Source organism: Chrysemys picta, chromosome 14, assembly GCF_011386835.1.
Source record: "Chrysemys picta bellii isolate R12L10 chromosome 14, ASM1138683v2, whole genome shotgun sequence".
NCBI lineage: Eukaryota > Metazoa > Chordata > Testudines > Emydidae > Chrysemys > Chrysemys picta.
The window spans coordinates 33,850,381-33,865,097 of record NC_088804.1 but is presented as its reverse complement, the minus strand read 5'-3'; the positions used below and the strand labels follow the sequence as shown (position 1 = coordinate 33,865,097).

The 14,717-nt window shown below is 43.3% G+C and overlaps 1 protein-coding gene and 1 long non-coding RNA gene across 3 annotated transcripts in view; one reads left to right on the top strand and one right to left on the bottom strand.

Annotated features, from left to right (window-relative positions):
• The window catches only part of LOC101938184 (uncharacterized), a 597,742-nt gene that overhangs the window by 348,881 nt on the left and 234,144 nt on the right, over positions 1–14,717 (top strand). Inside the window, exon 4 of the long non-coding RNA XR_010592669.1 lies at positions 10,834–10,905. This is a non-coding gene — a long non-coding RNA (uncharacterized LOC101938184). The remainder of the gene's footprint in view (positions 1–10,833; positions 10,906–14,717) is intronic.
• On the bottom strand, positions 1,054–11,386 carry DYNLRB2 (dynein light chain roadblock-type 2). Of its 2 annotated transcripts, none has more exons than XM_024105542.3 (4): positions 11,235–11,386; positions 10,574–10,649; positions 4,538–4,705; positions 1,054–2,357 (listed from the first exon to the last, which is right to left on the bottom strand). In XM_024105542.3, exons 1-4 carry the CDS (start codon positions 11,235–11,237, stop codon positions 2,314–2,316), a joined length of 291 nt encoding a protein of 96 aa, XP_023961310.1. In that variant the 5' UTR covers positions 11,238–11,386; the 3' UTR covers positions 1,054–2,313. The 2 variants fall into 2 exon arrangements, with proteins under 2 accessions (XP_023961310.1, XP_005292383.1); XM_005292326.4 differs by lacking the exon at positions 11,235–11,386 and adding an exon at positions 10,881–11,133.

Here is a 14,717-nt window from a genome sequence, read left to right as displayed (position 1 = left end):
TCAGCCTGCAGTTTCACTGCAATTGTCACTGGTTACACAGCCAACAGTAGACAAGACTTTGCCCTCAGATCTGCATCCATGACTCCCAGGGCTTCTAACATGAGTTGTGATGGGAATGAATTTGTGGGCATTATTTGGACATTTGAAGATTGCATATAATGACTTATAGGCCATTTCTGTACATTGAAGCCCCTTTTTGGCAATTAAGTCTGTGCTTACTTTTGAACATGGGCTTAAGTCTAATTTCAACTGGCCTTAAATCCATGCTTAAATGTAACTTTGAACTTAAGTACACTATTGAATAGGGATGAACTTAACCCCTTCAAGTGCTTTGATAAATTGGGACCCAAACCAAAGTGATCATCAGTTGCTTCAATAATATCAGATTAAAGTCTGGAAAAGAAATTTACCCACACAAAAGAAAGATTAAAAAAAAAGTGAAGAACAAATATTGCCATGTACAAAGCTTTTCTCTATGCACGAGAGTACTGCCGTGTCTGACTGAAGGACATTTTTCATGGCGCTGGAAGTTGTTAAGAGGTGATGCCATGCCAAAAATACTTCAGCATTTTGCTGGAGTAATATAATGCAAAAACAATATATGGGATATTAATTTAGTTATTTGTGAACAAAAAAGAAAATTAATCTAAAATAGACAAATAAGAAGAATGGGGCTAAATCTCCTTCCTTCAACACTGCTGTGACTGTCAATTTCAGTAGAATTAGTCCAGATGCTAACTAGAGTGAAAGGAAAGCCAGACACACTGACTTTGACTTGTTACACAGGATATCCCACAAAATGCCAAAGTATTTTTTTTATAGAATAAAAGTTAGACATTTGACAATGACTGGTTTACTGTTAAGAAGCATTAGTACCGCAGAACTAGGGAAGTTGATAAATGGAAAACTTAGTTTCAGTACAGTATGGCCATATTTGCCAACATTCACTAATGAACTGTTGTCATTTTAAATAATTTAGAGTTAATAATTTAGATGAAAGACTATAGGAAGTAGGGAGTGTTTTCTTGTACAGCATAGAGTACATTACTAATGTTCAAACATATGCTCTGCTTTATTTTACTTCAATATGTAAAGATATTGATTTGCTATATTTATTTCCATGTAATGGTCCTTTTCATGACAGCCATTCATATTTTCAACGGTCACCCAGCAAGCAGGTATGATACTGTGGCTGTACCATCCATAACCACCCCTTTGGCTTCTATTATTCCCAAGCAACTGGATTCATTTTCTCCCTGGGTCTCTTTAGCCAGACTTCCTACCACTTATTTTTTCTTCTCCCAATTTCCAGATTGTTCCCACCCCCTGCCCTATGATGAAATATCAGCATTAAAAAAAACCTGTTCTTGACCTAGTGATGCTGGAAAAGTTTCTACTTTAAAATTAAAGAATCATTAGTAACGTGAAAATCTACATACACTTTAAGTGTCTGATTTAAAACAATGGTCTGAACAGGTTTCCAATTTTGGAGAGAACTGCAAGATCTGTGGCAGTGTTGCAAAATATGCTGGAAGAAATGGCTCGCTGTATTCAGTACATGCTGGATCTGAAGGTAGACACATTTGAGTGTTTTATCAAGAGTTCTGATGAGTTTACTTAGAGGCACTATTTTGAATTGCCAGTAAACACAAATTAATAACAGTTTTGCATTAATTCAAGGTGGAAGGGCCATTTTCTTCATCTAGACCTTTCTTCAGCATTAGCTTTAAAATATTTAACTGAAGCTGTTGTGATTCATTTGTTCGTTAGAAACTGAAGGGCACTTAAGATAGCATAAGGTGGAAGTAAAATTATTTCTTTAGAATGATCAAAATGCAGAAATTACAGAGACAGAACACAGTCCTCTTTACCCCAATGGAACTGAGATTAGTAACCTATTTAACCCTGTATTCTTGAGTTTATATGGGTACAGTTACAAGTACATACACAAGTTACTAATTTCCATGAAATGTGATTGCTGTTTAAAAAAAAAAAATCTAAACTTGTGATGTAAAGAGAATTCTTTAGTTACAAGAATTAGCCAGAAAATCCATTAACAAAAGTTTTTTAAATATTTTGTTCTATTGTTGCTCTTCTGAGTATTTATCTACACATACAATGTTTGTTTTGCTCAAGCATAAGTTAAAGTACAGCAACAACTGAGAATATTAGCTCGGAAAAGTTTCAGCAATGACAAGTTACATACATTATGTAAGAACTTAGTGGTATGTTTGAAAATAAATATCAATAAAGGATTATTACTTTAAAAAGTACAGCTGCATTGGTGTCTCTAAAAATATTGTTGCGGCAAGTCTATTCACATGGGTTCTGAATAACAATTAGAAGATACTCCTTATCTGTGAAGAGAGACAAGAATATTTTAATCAAAATCATCAAGAAAAAAGAACAATTAAAATATTACAGAAATATTAACATCTGGCTACTGGTAGTTTGCCCTGATTGATTTATTCCTATCTTAACAGAAAGGAACTTTTTAATTTATACCCTAAAACGGGTCGACAATGTTCGGCACGGGGCTCGCCAGGGTAAGCACCCTAGCGGGCCGGGCCAGTTTATTTACCTGCTGACGCGGCAGGTTCAGCCGATCGCGGCCCCCACTGGTCGCGGGGTTTGCCATCCTGGGCCAATGGGGGCGGCGGGAAGCCGCGGCCAGCACATCCCTCGGCCTGCGCCGCTTCCCGCCGCCCCCATTGGCCCGGGATGGCGAGCCGCGGCGAGTGGGGGCTGTGATCGGCCGAACCTGCCGCGTCAGCAGGTAAGTAAACTGGCCCGGCCCGCTAGGGTGCTTACCCTGGCGAGCCACGTGCCGAACGTTGCTGACCCCTGCCTTACAACATACTGGACAAAAATGATTTCAGTCTTTTACTATTAATTGTCAACTAATTGCTATCACTTAAAGTAATAGGGCCCAATTCTGATTATATTGGTTTTACACCAATGTAACTGTATTGTCTTCACGGGAGTTACTTATGATTGCTAGTAGGAACAGTGAGATCAGTGGCATCAGTGCAGCCACTTTGCACTGTGCTGCCAGTGGAATCTGACGACAGAATCAGTATATCTGGCACTGTGAGGATTACCTCAGTGAAAGGGGTATTATGGCGATACAAGTATAGTGAATCCAATGCCATCTCCCTCCCTACTGACAACATTAGGGGCATGGTTGGGTCTTCTTTATACCCTACACATTTTCAGCTGGTATTTTTACCCATTGGGGTGGTTGGCAGCCAGCAAAATATATGCTGGGGTACCAGTCTAGCACACGCCCAGTGTCACAGCACCTTTGCACTCCCCATTCCGGCTGCCTCAATTTGTGGTGTATGCTCCTTGGCCATAGCTAAGGATCTGGCCCCTTATCCATATTAATTAAGGGAAACAACCCAAAGCAAATCCAAAACATTTGTACTTAAGATGAACAAGACAAATACATAGTTTTAGACAAGTTTATCTTATTGACAAATAAGTAATTCAATCATAATTGTTATATTAATGGTGCTAATACTACCTGTGTGTGATCAATGACCTACTATATTGTAAAAGAAACCCTCTTATGAACAACGAGAAGCTTGGTACATACTGTACAGTATCAAGTGAAAAATCTGTTCTTAGAAACAATAGATGGATGATCATTAGTGGTTCGTTTGGTATTTGTTGTGAAAAAAGTGAACACATTTGCCATGTTTACTAAAAGCTAATTAGCTCCAACGGGAGTGTTGTAAATAAGATACACGAAGTGACTGTCCCATTCTACTCAGCATTGGTGAAGCTTCCACTGTAGTACTGTGTCCAGTTCTGGGCACTGCAGCTTAGGAAAGATGTGAACAAATTGAAGAAAGTCCAGGGGAGAGAAAAAAAATAATTGTTTAGAAAATCTGACCTATGAGGAAAGGTTAAAAAAACTGGTCATGGTTAGTCTTGAGAAAAGAAGACTGAGGGGAGAACTGATAAGTCTTCAAAATGTGTTAAAGGCTGTTAAAAAGGGAAGAGTGAGCAATATTTATCCATGTCCACTGATGATAGGACAAGAAGTAAGGGGCTTAATTTGCAGCCAGGGAGATTTAGGTTAGCTATTAGGAAAAACTACATAATTATAAGGGTAGTTAAGCTCTGGAATAGGCTTCCAAGGGAGGTTTGGGTATCCCAGTCACTGGAGGTTTTTAAGAACAGGTTGGACAAACAGTTGTCAGGGATACTTGGTCCAGCCTAAGTGCAGGAGGCTGGATTTGATGACTTCTTGAGGTCCCTTAGACCTACATTTCTGTGAGATCTGGTCTTATCTTCTTGCTCAAGTCTTGTATACTATAATCCTTATGCATCAAGATGCTAGTGTAGCTGTCTATGTAGACAAAAGAAGTGAACAATATTATGTGCACCCTATCCAAATGTAAAGGACTTATAGCAAAAGCAAGAAGTTACCTCTTATACTTTTGTTTTCATATATCATATACCTGTTCTACAGTAGCTTTGTGCTTTGAGAAATTTTAACAATATTTTAAGAATAGAAATCTTAAATTACCTGGGGCTACCATGATTTCATGTTTCTTTGATCTGATCCGCAGAAAGGTTAGATCATTCTGAGGATCTATATCTCTCACTGTGCTCCTCGCTTTCATTGTGAGCTGATGAAGAAGACCTGCATATTGTACTGTTGTAGAGTTATCTAGGGTTGTTCTGATTGGAATTCCTGCAAACAAACAGGCATATTAAAGCAATTTTATTATTAAATTCTTGTATTGTCTGTCACATTAACAAAGTGGCAAACAGAACAAGATAGAAATTTTTCATTATATTTTGGGTTTTATATTGTATAGGAAAAACAATTACATTGCTTAATACTAATACATAAGGCTACGATTTTTTCACGGAGGTCCCAGAAGTCACAGAATCAGTGATTTCCAGCGACCTCCGTGAATTCAGCCCGAGCAGCTCGCAGCGGTGGGGAGCTGCGGGGTACCCCTGCTGCCTGGGGGGGTACCCCAGAGCTCTGAGCTATGTGGGTATCAAGGGGATCCTGGGAGTTCCTGGTTGCTGTGGACAGTGGGGGCCCGCTCGGAGCGGGACCCTGAAGCTGCCCAGCCTCTGTGGGCACAGTGCAGACCCTGCATTTGAGCTCCCCATTTGCCATGGCTATTTTTAGTAAAAGTCACAGACAGGTCACTGGCTTCCGTGATTTTTTTTTTATTATTTTTATTGCCCGTGACCTGTCCCTGACTATTACTAAAAATATCTGTGACAAAATATTAGCCTTACTAATACATACAGCCAAATTTCAAAAAGGATCTCTGAACCTGAAGTCAATGGCAGTTAGATGCCTAGAAACTTTTGAAAAAAATCTCACTAGGTGTCTGTCTACATCGTTAGACACCTAAATACCTTTAAAAATCTAGCCCATAGTACTTACAAGTTTCATTGGCTCATCTCTTTAAGATTACATTAAATGTTGCTGCTTTTTATATATTTTTACTATGTGTATTTTAAATATAACCATCTAACAATCATTTTAGCCAACTGTATATAATAAGCATTTTACATGTTTAAGGATGGAATAGGATTGGAAATTTATAATTTCTGTCAAATACCAAAGGAGACTATTGTAAAATGGTGTATTTCATTTGGTGAGCACATTGCACCTTCTAGAACTGCTCTTTTAAAATTGCAATACAACATGCTGACAATAGATAGTCCACATTATATGGATCCAAAATATTATGAATGTTTGACAATATATGGATCCAAGCTACTACTAAAAGTCTGACAATGTAACATCAACATCCATTTTGATGAATTAACTGTAATCTTCTGTCAAATAATAATTTCCATATTGATAGACTATGAACTCAGAACAAAAGATGTCTTTACAATTATGGTGTAACTGCAAAACTCAAAACTATTAGGGCTTAATATTTTTGCTTCACTTAAAAAAAGCTACCTTGCTTTTGGACTGCTTCCAGAGGCATCATGTTACAAGCCCGTGAGACAATACTCCCTATTTACACACTGATGATGGTACAGCTCCTAAATAATGGGTAGACTTTTGCATATCCCAATGCCACAAAACATTTTGACATTGTAAATAATCCAGAAAGGAGCAATTAAAATTTAAGAGGAAGGAGTGATTGATTTATGAGGAAAGATTAAAAATACGAATATTGTAAATCTTGGCTAAAAAGTATTGAAGGAATATAACAACTTTCAAATATATTTGAAGGGTGATATATGAAGAAAAAAGTGAAAATACAAAAGGGAACAATGGGATGAAAGTGATAAAGTGAACATTGAGGACAAATATTTGGAAAAAAGTTCCTAAGAGTTAGATCAGGGGTCGGCAACGTTTGGCACGCGGCTCGCCAGGGTAAGCACCCTAGCGGGCCGGGCCAGTTTATTTACCTGCTGACGTGGCAGGTTCGGCCGATCACGGCCCCCACTGGCCGCAGTTCTCCGTCCCGGGCCAATGGGGGCGGCGGGAAACCGCAGCCAGCACATCCCTCGGCCCGCGCCGCTTCCCGCCGCCCCCATTGGCCCGGGACGGCGAACCGCGGCCAGTAGGGGCCACGATCAGCCAAACCTGCCACGTCAGCAAGTAAATAAACTGGCCCGGCCTGCTAGGGTACTTACCCTGGCGAGCCGTGTGCCGAACGTTGCCGACCCCGGAGTTAGATCTTTTAAACTATTTCCTAATTTCTTTAGAAAAGCATTCCTTGAGCAATTTAAACCCAAAATGATCTCAATTTTTGATTATCCAGTTCAAGGAAAATCTTTCACTGCGAGAGGATATAACAGGATGATCGAATAAATATATTCTCTCTCTCATATCTATGAAACCTTAGTACGTTGAAACTGAACTCAGGGATTTAATAAGGACAAAGACAGGTGCTCTCAGGCACTACGTTAGTGAGAGAACATCTGCATAATCACATATTGTGTAGATAGGGCAACAATCACTTAAAAAGCAGCAATGAATAAAAATATCAAGTTTATATGATCTTGAAACCAAATGACTATTCCAACAAACTCAGCATCTTTAATAAAATCTGTCAGCCTCTAAAGGTGTAAATAAAGTGAAATGTCTGGCCAAAAATAACCTGAAAATGAACGGTTGACATTAGTGACTTCCCTAGATTAAAAGGAATTGATGCTCAGTTTGTGGAACAAACTGGATATTAACAGAGAAACCACCAGGGCAGATAATTTTTAAACTAGTGATCTTACATGTGTGAAAGACAGAATCAATCTGGAAACATTTTTAATTCAAACAATTGAATACAGCTCTATCAGGTGTAACAAACTGTACTCTTTTCTTAAATTAACTCTACTACATATTATTTTAACAGGATGTTCAATATTATGTGCTTATTTCAAGAATTTTATCACCATTTTATTTACATTGTTAACCACTTTAAAAGAAAGATGAAAACAAGTTTGTTTTGTTTAAAAATAGGCACCTTAATCTCTTTAGAAAAATGTAGACACCTGGTGAAAAGTATAATTGGATGCAACATCTCTGAAGTAAATGCACATGTCCTCATAGACTCATAGACTCATAGACTTTAAGGTCAGAAGGGACCATTATGATCATCTGGTCTGACCCCCTGCATGCTGCAGGCCATAAAACCGTCCCTACCCCTTCCCTGGACTCTGCTGCTGAAGTCCCCAATCCTGTTATTAGTGACTTCAATCGGCAGAGACCCTCCTGCTAGAGATCCCTGCCCCATGCTGCGGAGGAAGGCGAAAAACCTCCAGAGGCTCAGCCAATCTGCCCTGGAGGAAAATTCCTTCCCGACCCCAAATATGGCGATCAGTAAGACCCCGAGCATATAGGCAAGAGTCTCCATCCTGACCCCTTTTAGCCATTATGCTATTTACCTGCCATTGCTTGGTTTTCCTTGACTACTATGTTTTACCATTAAACCATTCCCTCCATAAACTTATCTAACTTAATCTTAAAACCAGACAGGTCCGTCGCCCCCACCGTTTCCCTCGGAAGGCCGTTCCAATATTTCACCCCTCTGACGGTCAGAAACCTTCGTCTAATTTCAAGCCTGAACTTCCCCACGGCCAGTTTATATCCATTCGTTCTCGTATCTACGTTAGTACTAAGCTGGAATAATTCTTCTCCCTCCCTTGTATTAATCCCTCTAATATATTTAAAGATAGCAATCATATCCCCTCTCAGCCTTCGCTTTGTCAGACTAAACAACCCAAGCTCCTCTAGTCTCCTTTCATACGACAGGTTTTCCTGGGAGATCCTTGATTGACTCTGGCCAAAAAAGATTCTAGAGGGAGGTGAGGTGATGGCAGTTGGAACCGAACACAGGGAGGGCCTCATGCTCATCTATCAGTGCCCCAATGGGTCAAACCAGAGAGATAAAGTGTTCTGACCTGCCTGTGCAAGAAAACTGAGACCCAAGAACAGGAAGCTGATGATGATTGTACTCTGTTAATCTTTAAAGATACTACAACCATGATAACCTCTAAACAATGACATAAGAGCCTGCCTAAAAGTGTAGGTGAAGATGAGGTGCATTAGCAGATCTGAGAGAGAAAGCATACTGTACTTGTATTATGTCGATGAAGCTATGCTGAGAAGTGAGCTTTCTTTCATGCAAACAAGATTCACAATATTTAAAAAGACAAAGCAGAAACTTAAATTTCCATAATCTGAAAAAAGAAAACATTCTTCCTCTAAAAATTTAAGACAACAAAAATGAGAAAAATATTGTTTGCATAAAGTAGGCAACATTTTAAGCAATACTGCTCTTGAAATTAACAGTTTTAAAAATATTGGGGTTATTTTCCTATTCAAATATTATGGATGGATGTTTAATTTGTTCGTCCATAAAAAACTAAAACAATCAATTAATCTGCAAATTCCAAACACTGATCAGTCATACTTCCATCACCATTTAAATGGTTGTTTTTGTCCATAGTTTAAGTGTGCAAGTTAATCAGGGCATAATTGCTCACTGGACCAAATCACATAGTATTATTTCTAAACAGTCGTCCTAAAACCAAATTGTACCATGAAGCTAGTAAACTGTTAATAGAAAGACACAAATATGCACAGGCACAATACAATTGTTCAATTACTGTTAATGTCAGTGCATGCATTTCTCTTTTGACTTGCAACAGCTATTCTGTGACCCGGTGAACCATCTTTGACCTGTCCAGGCATGTAAATTAATTATCAAGATTTACCAACCTCTGAAAGAACACTTCTAATTCCCTCTTGGTTTTTCTCCCTTCTGTTGTTGAACTGCTACTAGGGCAACAGATAGATACTGGGTTTATTTGGATTGTGAAAGTGACAGGGGATTGTCAGAGCATTACCACAGTATATTCAACTATTTAATGCAGTGTTTTTTCTTGGGGGAGGGAGAGACTAGAATAAAAATATTCTGGGTCAGAACCTTGGCCCCACAAACAGGCTTAAGTGAACAACTGGGGATTTCTCCAGGAGCACAGGACTGATATATCTGACTACATGCCATGCCCCCCTCATCCCCACTTGCAGCCCTCTACTTAAGGACCAGGTAGCATAACACAGGAGCCACTATTTCCACCAAATCCCTGATAAGCCAAGGAGACCTCTGAAATGGTTGAAGTTAGAGCAGCCCTGAGGCTGGTGCCCAACAGGCTAAGCCTAATTTCTGGCTGTGGGATATTTTTCTCTCAATATTTTTGTCTTTTTTGGGAGGAGAAAGTGAGTTTCTAATGTATTTTCTTTTAAAATATTATAATGTGAAACAAGTTGGTATGAAACAGAGGAATGATTCTAAGAGGGGCTGCTTACTGCTCCCTCTTCACCTTCTGAGCTATGCCAAGGGCCAACCATCCAGTACTGTAAGTCTGGCCTTTCAACTCTACATCATATGGTTGAATTTTGCTAACCCACATTTGGCTAAACAGCACACTTTAAAAAGCCATACAAAAATGGTGGTCTCTGACCAACTCTCAGCAAGACTTAATGGCAGATGCTGTAGCAAGGTCTCCGACTATAAATATTAATATTAAGTTTCTCAGACCTGAAGAAAAGATCTGTGTAAGCTCCAAAGCTTCTCCAATAAAAGCAACTATCTTACCTACCTCATCTCTCTAATATCCTGGGACCAACACAGCAGCAGCAACAATGCATATATTAATATTGACTAGCAGACTACAAAGTATTATAAAAATAGAACTATAGTTGACAAAAATAACAAAATGTGATGCATTTTTAACAAGCGCATCTCCACTTAATTCCTAATTCACAAAATTCTGGAATTTGCGATGTTTCTAACTTTCAGTATCTTGAATTAAAGAAGCTGCAGGATATTAAAAATAGAAAATCAGATTTACAGAAGTGCATGCATTTTTGCTGCACAAATCTGGGTTTGCATGTATCAGTTTTGAAAGTGCATTTTTGAAAGTCTAACCTATAATGATTACATTTTTGCAAAATATTGTAAAGTGGTTACATTGTTTAATAACACAGGATATATTGCAATGATTTAAGTGGTTACATCCAGTGCCTCTCTGAAGTTTATTTTGGATTTCTAAACAGCAGTATATTTACCTTCTGCATTTACAACAATAGTTCCAATAACCCCTTTGTGTGCCTGAATCCTCTTTAGTGTTTCCTCTACTTCTGCCTATTTAAAAAAAAAATGAAATCAGTCAAGTAAAGTAAATTAACAGTCTGTAATACAGTTGTGTGCCAGCTCTTACATCAAAATGTGTGTGTGTGCGCGCGCGGGGGTATCCCTCTCCTCCCCTCCTTTACACCCATGGATCCCTACTGAGGGCTGACTAGCTTCTTGGTTTTCCTCCCTGCAGAAAAGTGCTGCGTGCCAAAACACGAGGATCCGTCCAGCAGCATTTACCCCGGCAGTGACTAGCGCGGAACAGGTAAGCAGCATCCCATTGCAGGTGCCCTTCAGGGGCAATGGCATCTGTAAGGTGCTCTAGTTTGGCAGAGGGGTCAAAGACTCTCAGTGGGGCTTTCCTCACCCAAAGGAAGGGGATCGGGGCGGGCACTCCCCATGGGGAAATGGAGAAAAAAGAAGGCCCAGCACTGGGTAATAGAGTGTGTTATAGTGACCGCTGTACCCCCAAAGAGCTGCCTAGTGACCCCCCCCCCCCCGCCCCAGTGCTCCCCCCAGACAGCTGCTCAGTGCCTCGCAGCCCTGACACTGCGGCCGCCCAGCGCCCCTCACGCCCCGCTCCCACCCCGTTACCATGGCCAGGGACGCGCAGGAGGAGTCACCAGCGTGAGACCTGGACTTCCTCCTCGCAACGGTTGCTATGGGGGCAGGACCGGAAGCGTTGCTGGGAGCGGAAGTGCGGGAGCTGCGGGGGGAGGGGAGAGGGACAGTCCCGCTGCCCGCCCGCCCCGCGCAAACCCCCTCCCCTCCCCTCCCCGGCTCCCGCCAGACGTCGGCCCCTGGTTCTGTAGCTGCCGGCTCCTGCCGCGGCTCCTGCCGCCGCCCCAGGCCCAGCTCCGCGCATCCCGGCCCCGCAGCGCAGCGCGGCGCGTGACCCCTCCCGTGACTCGCCCCAGCAGCACGTTGCTCTTTGCTGTGGCCCCGCAGCCGGGGGCGAGCTGCGCTCAGGGCGGTGGGGCCCCGGACAGCTCCCTGCGGGCGGAGCAGCCGTCAGCAGCAGCCTCTCTTTGTTAAACAAACCAACCCCCCTGGAAACGCAGGTCCTCAAAGAAAACACCCAACCCAGACAAACCCCACCCCCACCAAACCCCACCACCCAATGAAACTAACACACCCAACCAACCCAGACAAACCCCACCCCCACCAAACCCCACCACCCAATGAAACTAACACACCCAACCAACCCAGACAAACCCCACCCCCACCAAACCCCACCACCCAATGAAACTAACACACCCAACCAACCCAGACAAAACCACCACCATCATCCCCCACCAAACCCCACCACCCAATGAAACTAACACACCCAACCAACCCAGACAAACCCCACCCCCACCATCCCCCACCACCCAATGAAACTAACACACCCAACCAACCCAGACAAACCCCACCCCCACCATCCCCCACCACCCAATGAAACTAACACACCCAACCAACCCAGAAAAACCCACCCCCACGAAACCCCACCACCCAATGAAACTAACACACCCAACCAACCCAGAAAAACCACCCTCACCAAACCCCACCACCCAATGAAACTAACACACCCAACCAACCCAGACAAAACCACCACCATCATCCCCCACCAAACCCCACCACCCAATGAAACTAACACACCCACCCAACCAACCCAGACAAAACCACCCCCACCAAACCCCACCACCCAATGAAACTAACACACCCAACCAACCCAGACAAAACCACCACCATCATCCCCCACCAAACCCCACCACCCAATGAAACTAACACACCCAACCAACCCAGACAAAACCACCACCATCATCCCCCACCAAACCCCACCACCCAATGAAACTAACACACCCAACCAACCCAGACAAAACCACCCCCACCAAACCCCACCACCCAATGAAACTAACACACCCAACCAACCCAGACAAACCCCACCCCCACCAAACCCCACCACCCAATGAAACTAACACATCCAACCAACCCAGACAAAACCACCACCATCATCCCCCACCACCCAATGAAACTAACACACCCACCCAACCAACCCAGACAAAACCACCCCCACCAAACCCCACCACCCAATGAAACTAACACACCCAACCAACCCAGACAAAACCACCCCCACCAAACCCCACCACCCAATGAAACTAACACACCCAACCAACCCAGACAAAACCACCCCCACCAAACCCCACCACCCAATGAAACTAACACACCCAACCAACCCAGACAAACCCCACCCCCACCAAACCCCACCACCCAATGAAACTAACACACCCAACCAACCCAAACAAAACCACCCCCACCAAACCCCACCACCCAATGAAACTAACACACCCAACCAACCCAGACAAACCCCACCCCCACCAAACCCCACCACCCAATGAAACTAACACATCCAACCAACCCAGACAAAACCACCACCATCATCCCCCACCACCCAATGAAACTAACACATCCAACCAACCCAGACAAAACCACCACCATCATCCCCCACCACCCAATGAAACTAACACACCCACCCAACCAACCCAGACAAAACCACCCCCACCAAACCCCACCACCCAATGAAACTAACACACCCAACCAACCCAGACAAAACCACCCCCACCAAACCCCACCACCCAATGAAACTAACACACCCAACCAACCCAGACAAACCCCACCCCCACCAAACCCCACCACCCAATGAAACTAACACACCCAACCAACCCAAACAAAACCACCCCCACCAAACCCCACCACCCAATGAAACTAACACACCCAACCAACCCAGACAAACCCCACCCCCACCAAACCCCACCACCCAATGAAACTAACACATCCAACCAACCCAGACAAAACCACCACCATCATCCCCCACCACCCAATGAAACTAACACACCCACCCAACCAACCCAGGCAAAACCACCCCCACCAAACCCCACCACCCAATGAAACTAACACACCCAACCAACCCAGACAAAACCACCCCCACCAAACCCCACCACCCAATGAAACTAACACACCCAACCAACCCAGACAAACCCCACCCCCACCAAACCCCACCACCCAATGAAACTAACACACCCAACCAACCCAAACAAAACCACCCCCACCAAACCCCACCACCCAATGAAACTAACACACCCAACCAACCCAGACAAAACCACCACCATCACCCCCCACCAAACCCCACCACCCAATGAAACTAACACACCCACCCAACCAACCCAGACAAAACCACCCCCACCAAACCCCACCACCCAATGAAACTAACACACCCAATGAAACTAACACACCCAACCAACCCAGACAAAACCCACCCCCACCAAACCCCACCACCCAATGAAACTAACACACCCAACCAACCCAGACGAAAACCACCACCATCCCCCACCACACCCAACCACCCAATGAAACTGACACCCAACCAACCCCAACAAAAGCTCAACAAACCCCACCACCCAATGAAACTAATCCACCAACCCCAGACAAAACACCCCACCACCATGCCCCCCAGAAACCTAGCCCCCAATGAAACTAACCAACCCAGACAAAAACCACCAGCAATATCCCCCCAACAAACCCAACACAGACAAAACACCCCACCACCATTCCCCACAACGAAACAAACACACCCAGTGGTTAAACACTGGAATAAATTGCCTAGGGAGGTTGTGGAATCCCCATCTCTGGAGATATTTAAGAGTAGGTTAGATAAATGTCTATCAGGGATGGTCTAGACAGTATTTGGTCCTGCCATGCGGGCAGGGGACTGGACTCGATGACCTCTCAAGGTCCCTTCCAGTCCTAGAATCTATGAATCTATGAACTAATCCAGAAATACACCCCACCACATCCCTCGCAAAAACCCAACTACCCAACAAACAAACTAACAAATGACACTAACCAAAACAAAAACCACCACCAGTATGTCCCCAAACAAACCCAGCCACCTAATAAAACAAACGCACCCAACCAACTCAGACAAAAGTCACCATCACCATCTGCTCCCTGAAAACCCCAATCAACCAAAACGAAAACCACCACCAGCATCCTCCCAAACAAACCCAACAAATACTACCACCAAAAACCCAGTACAGA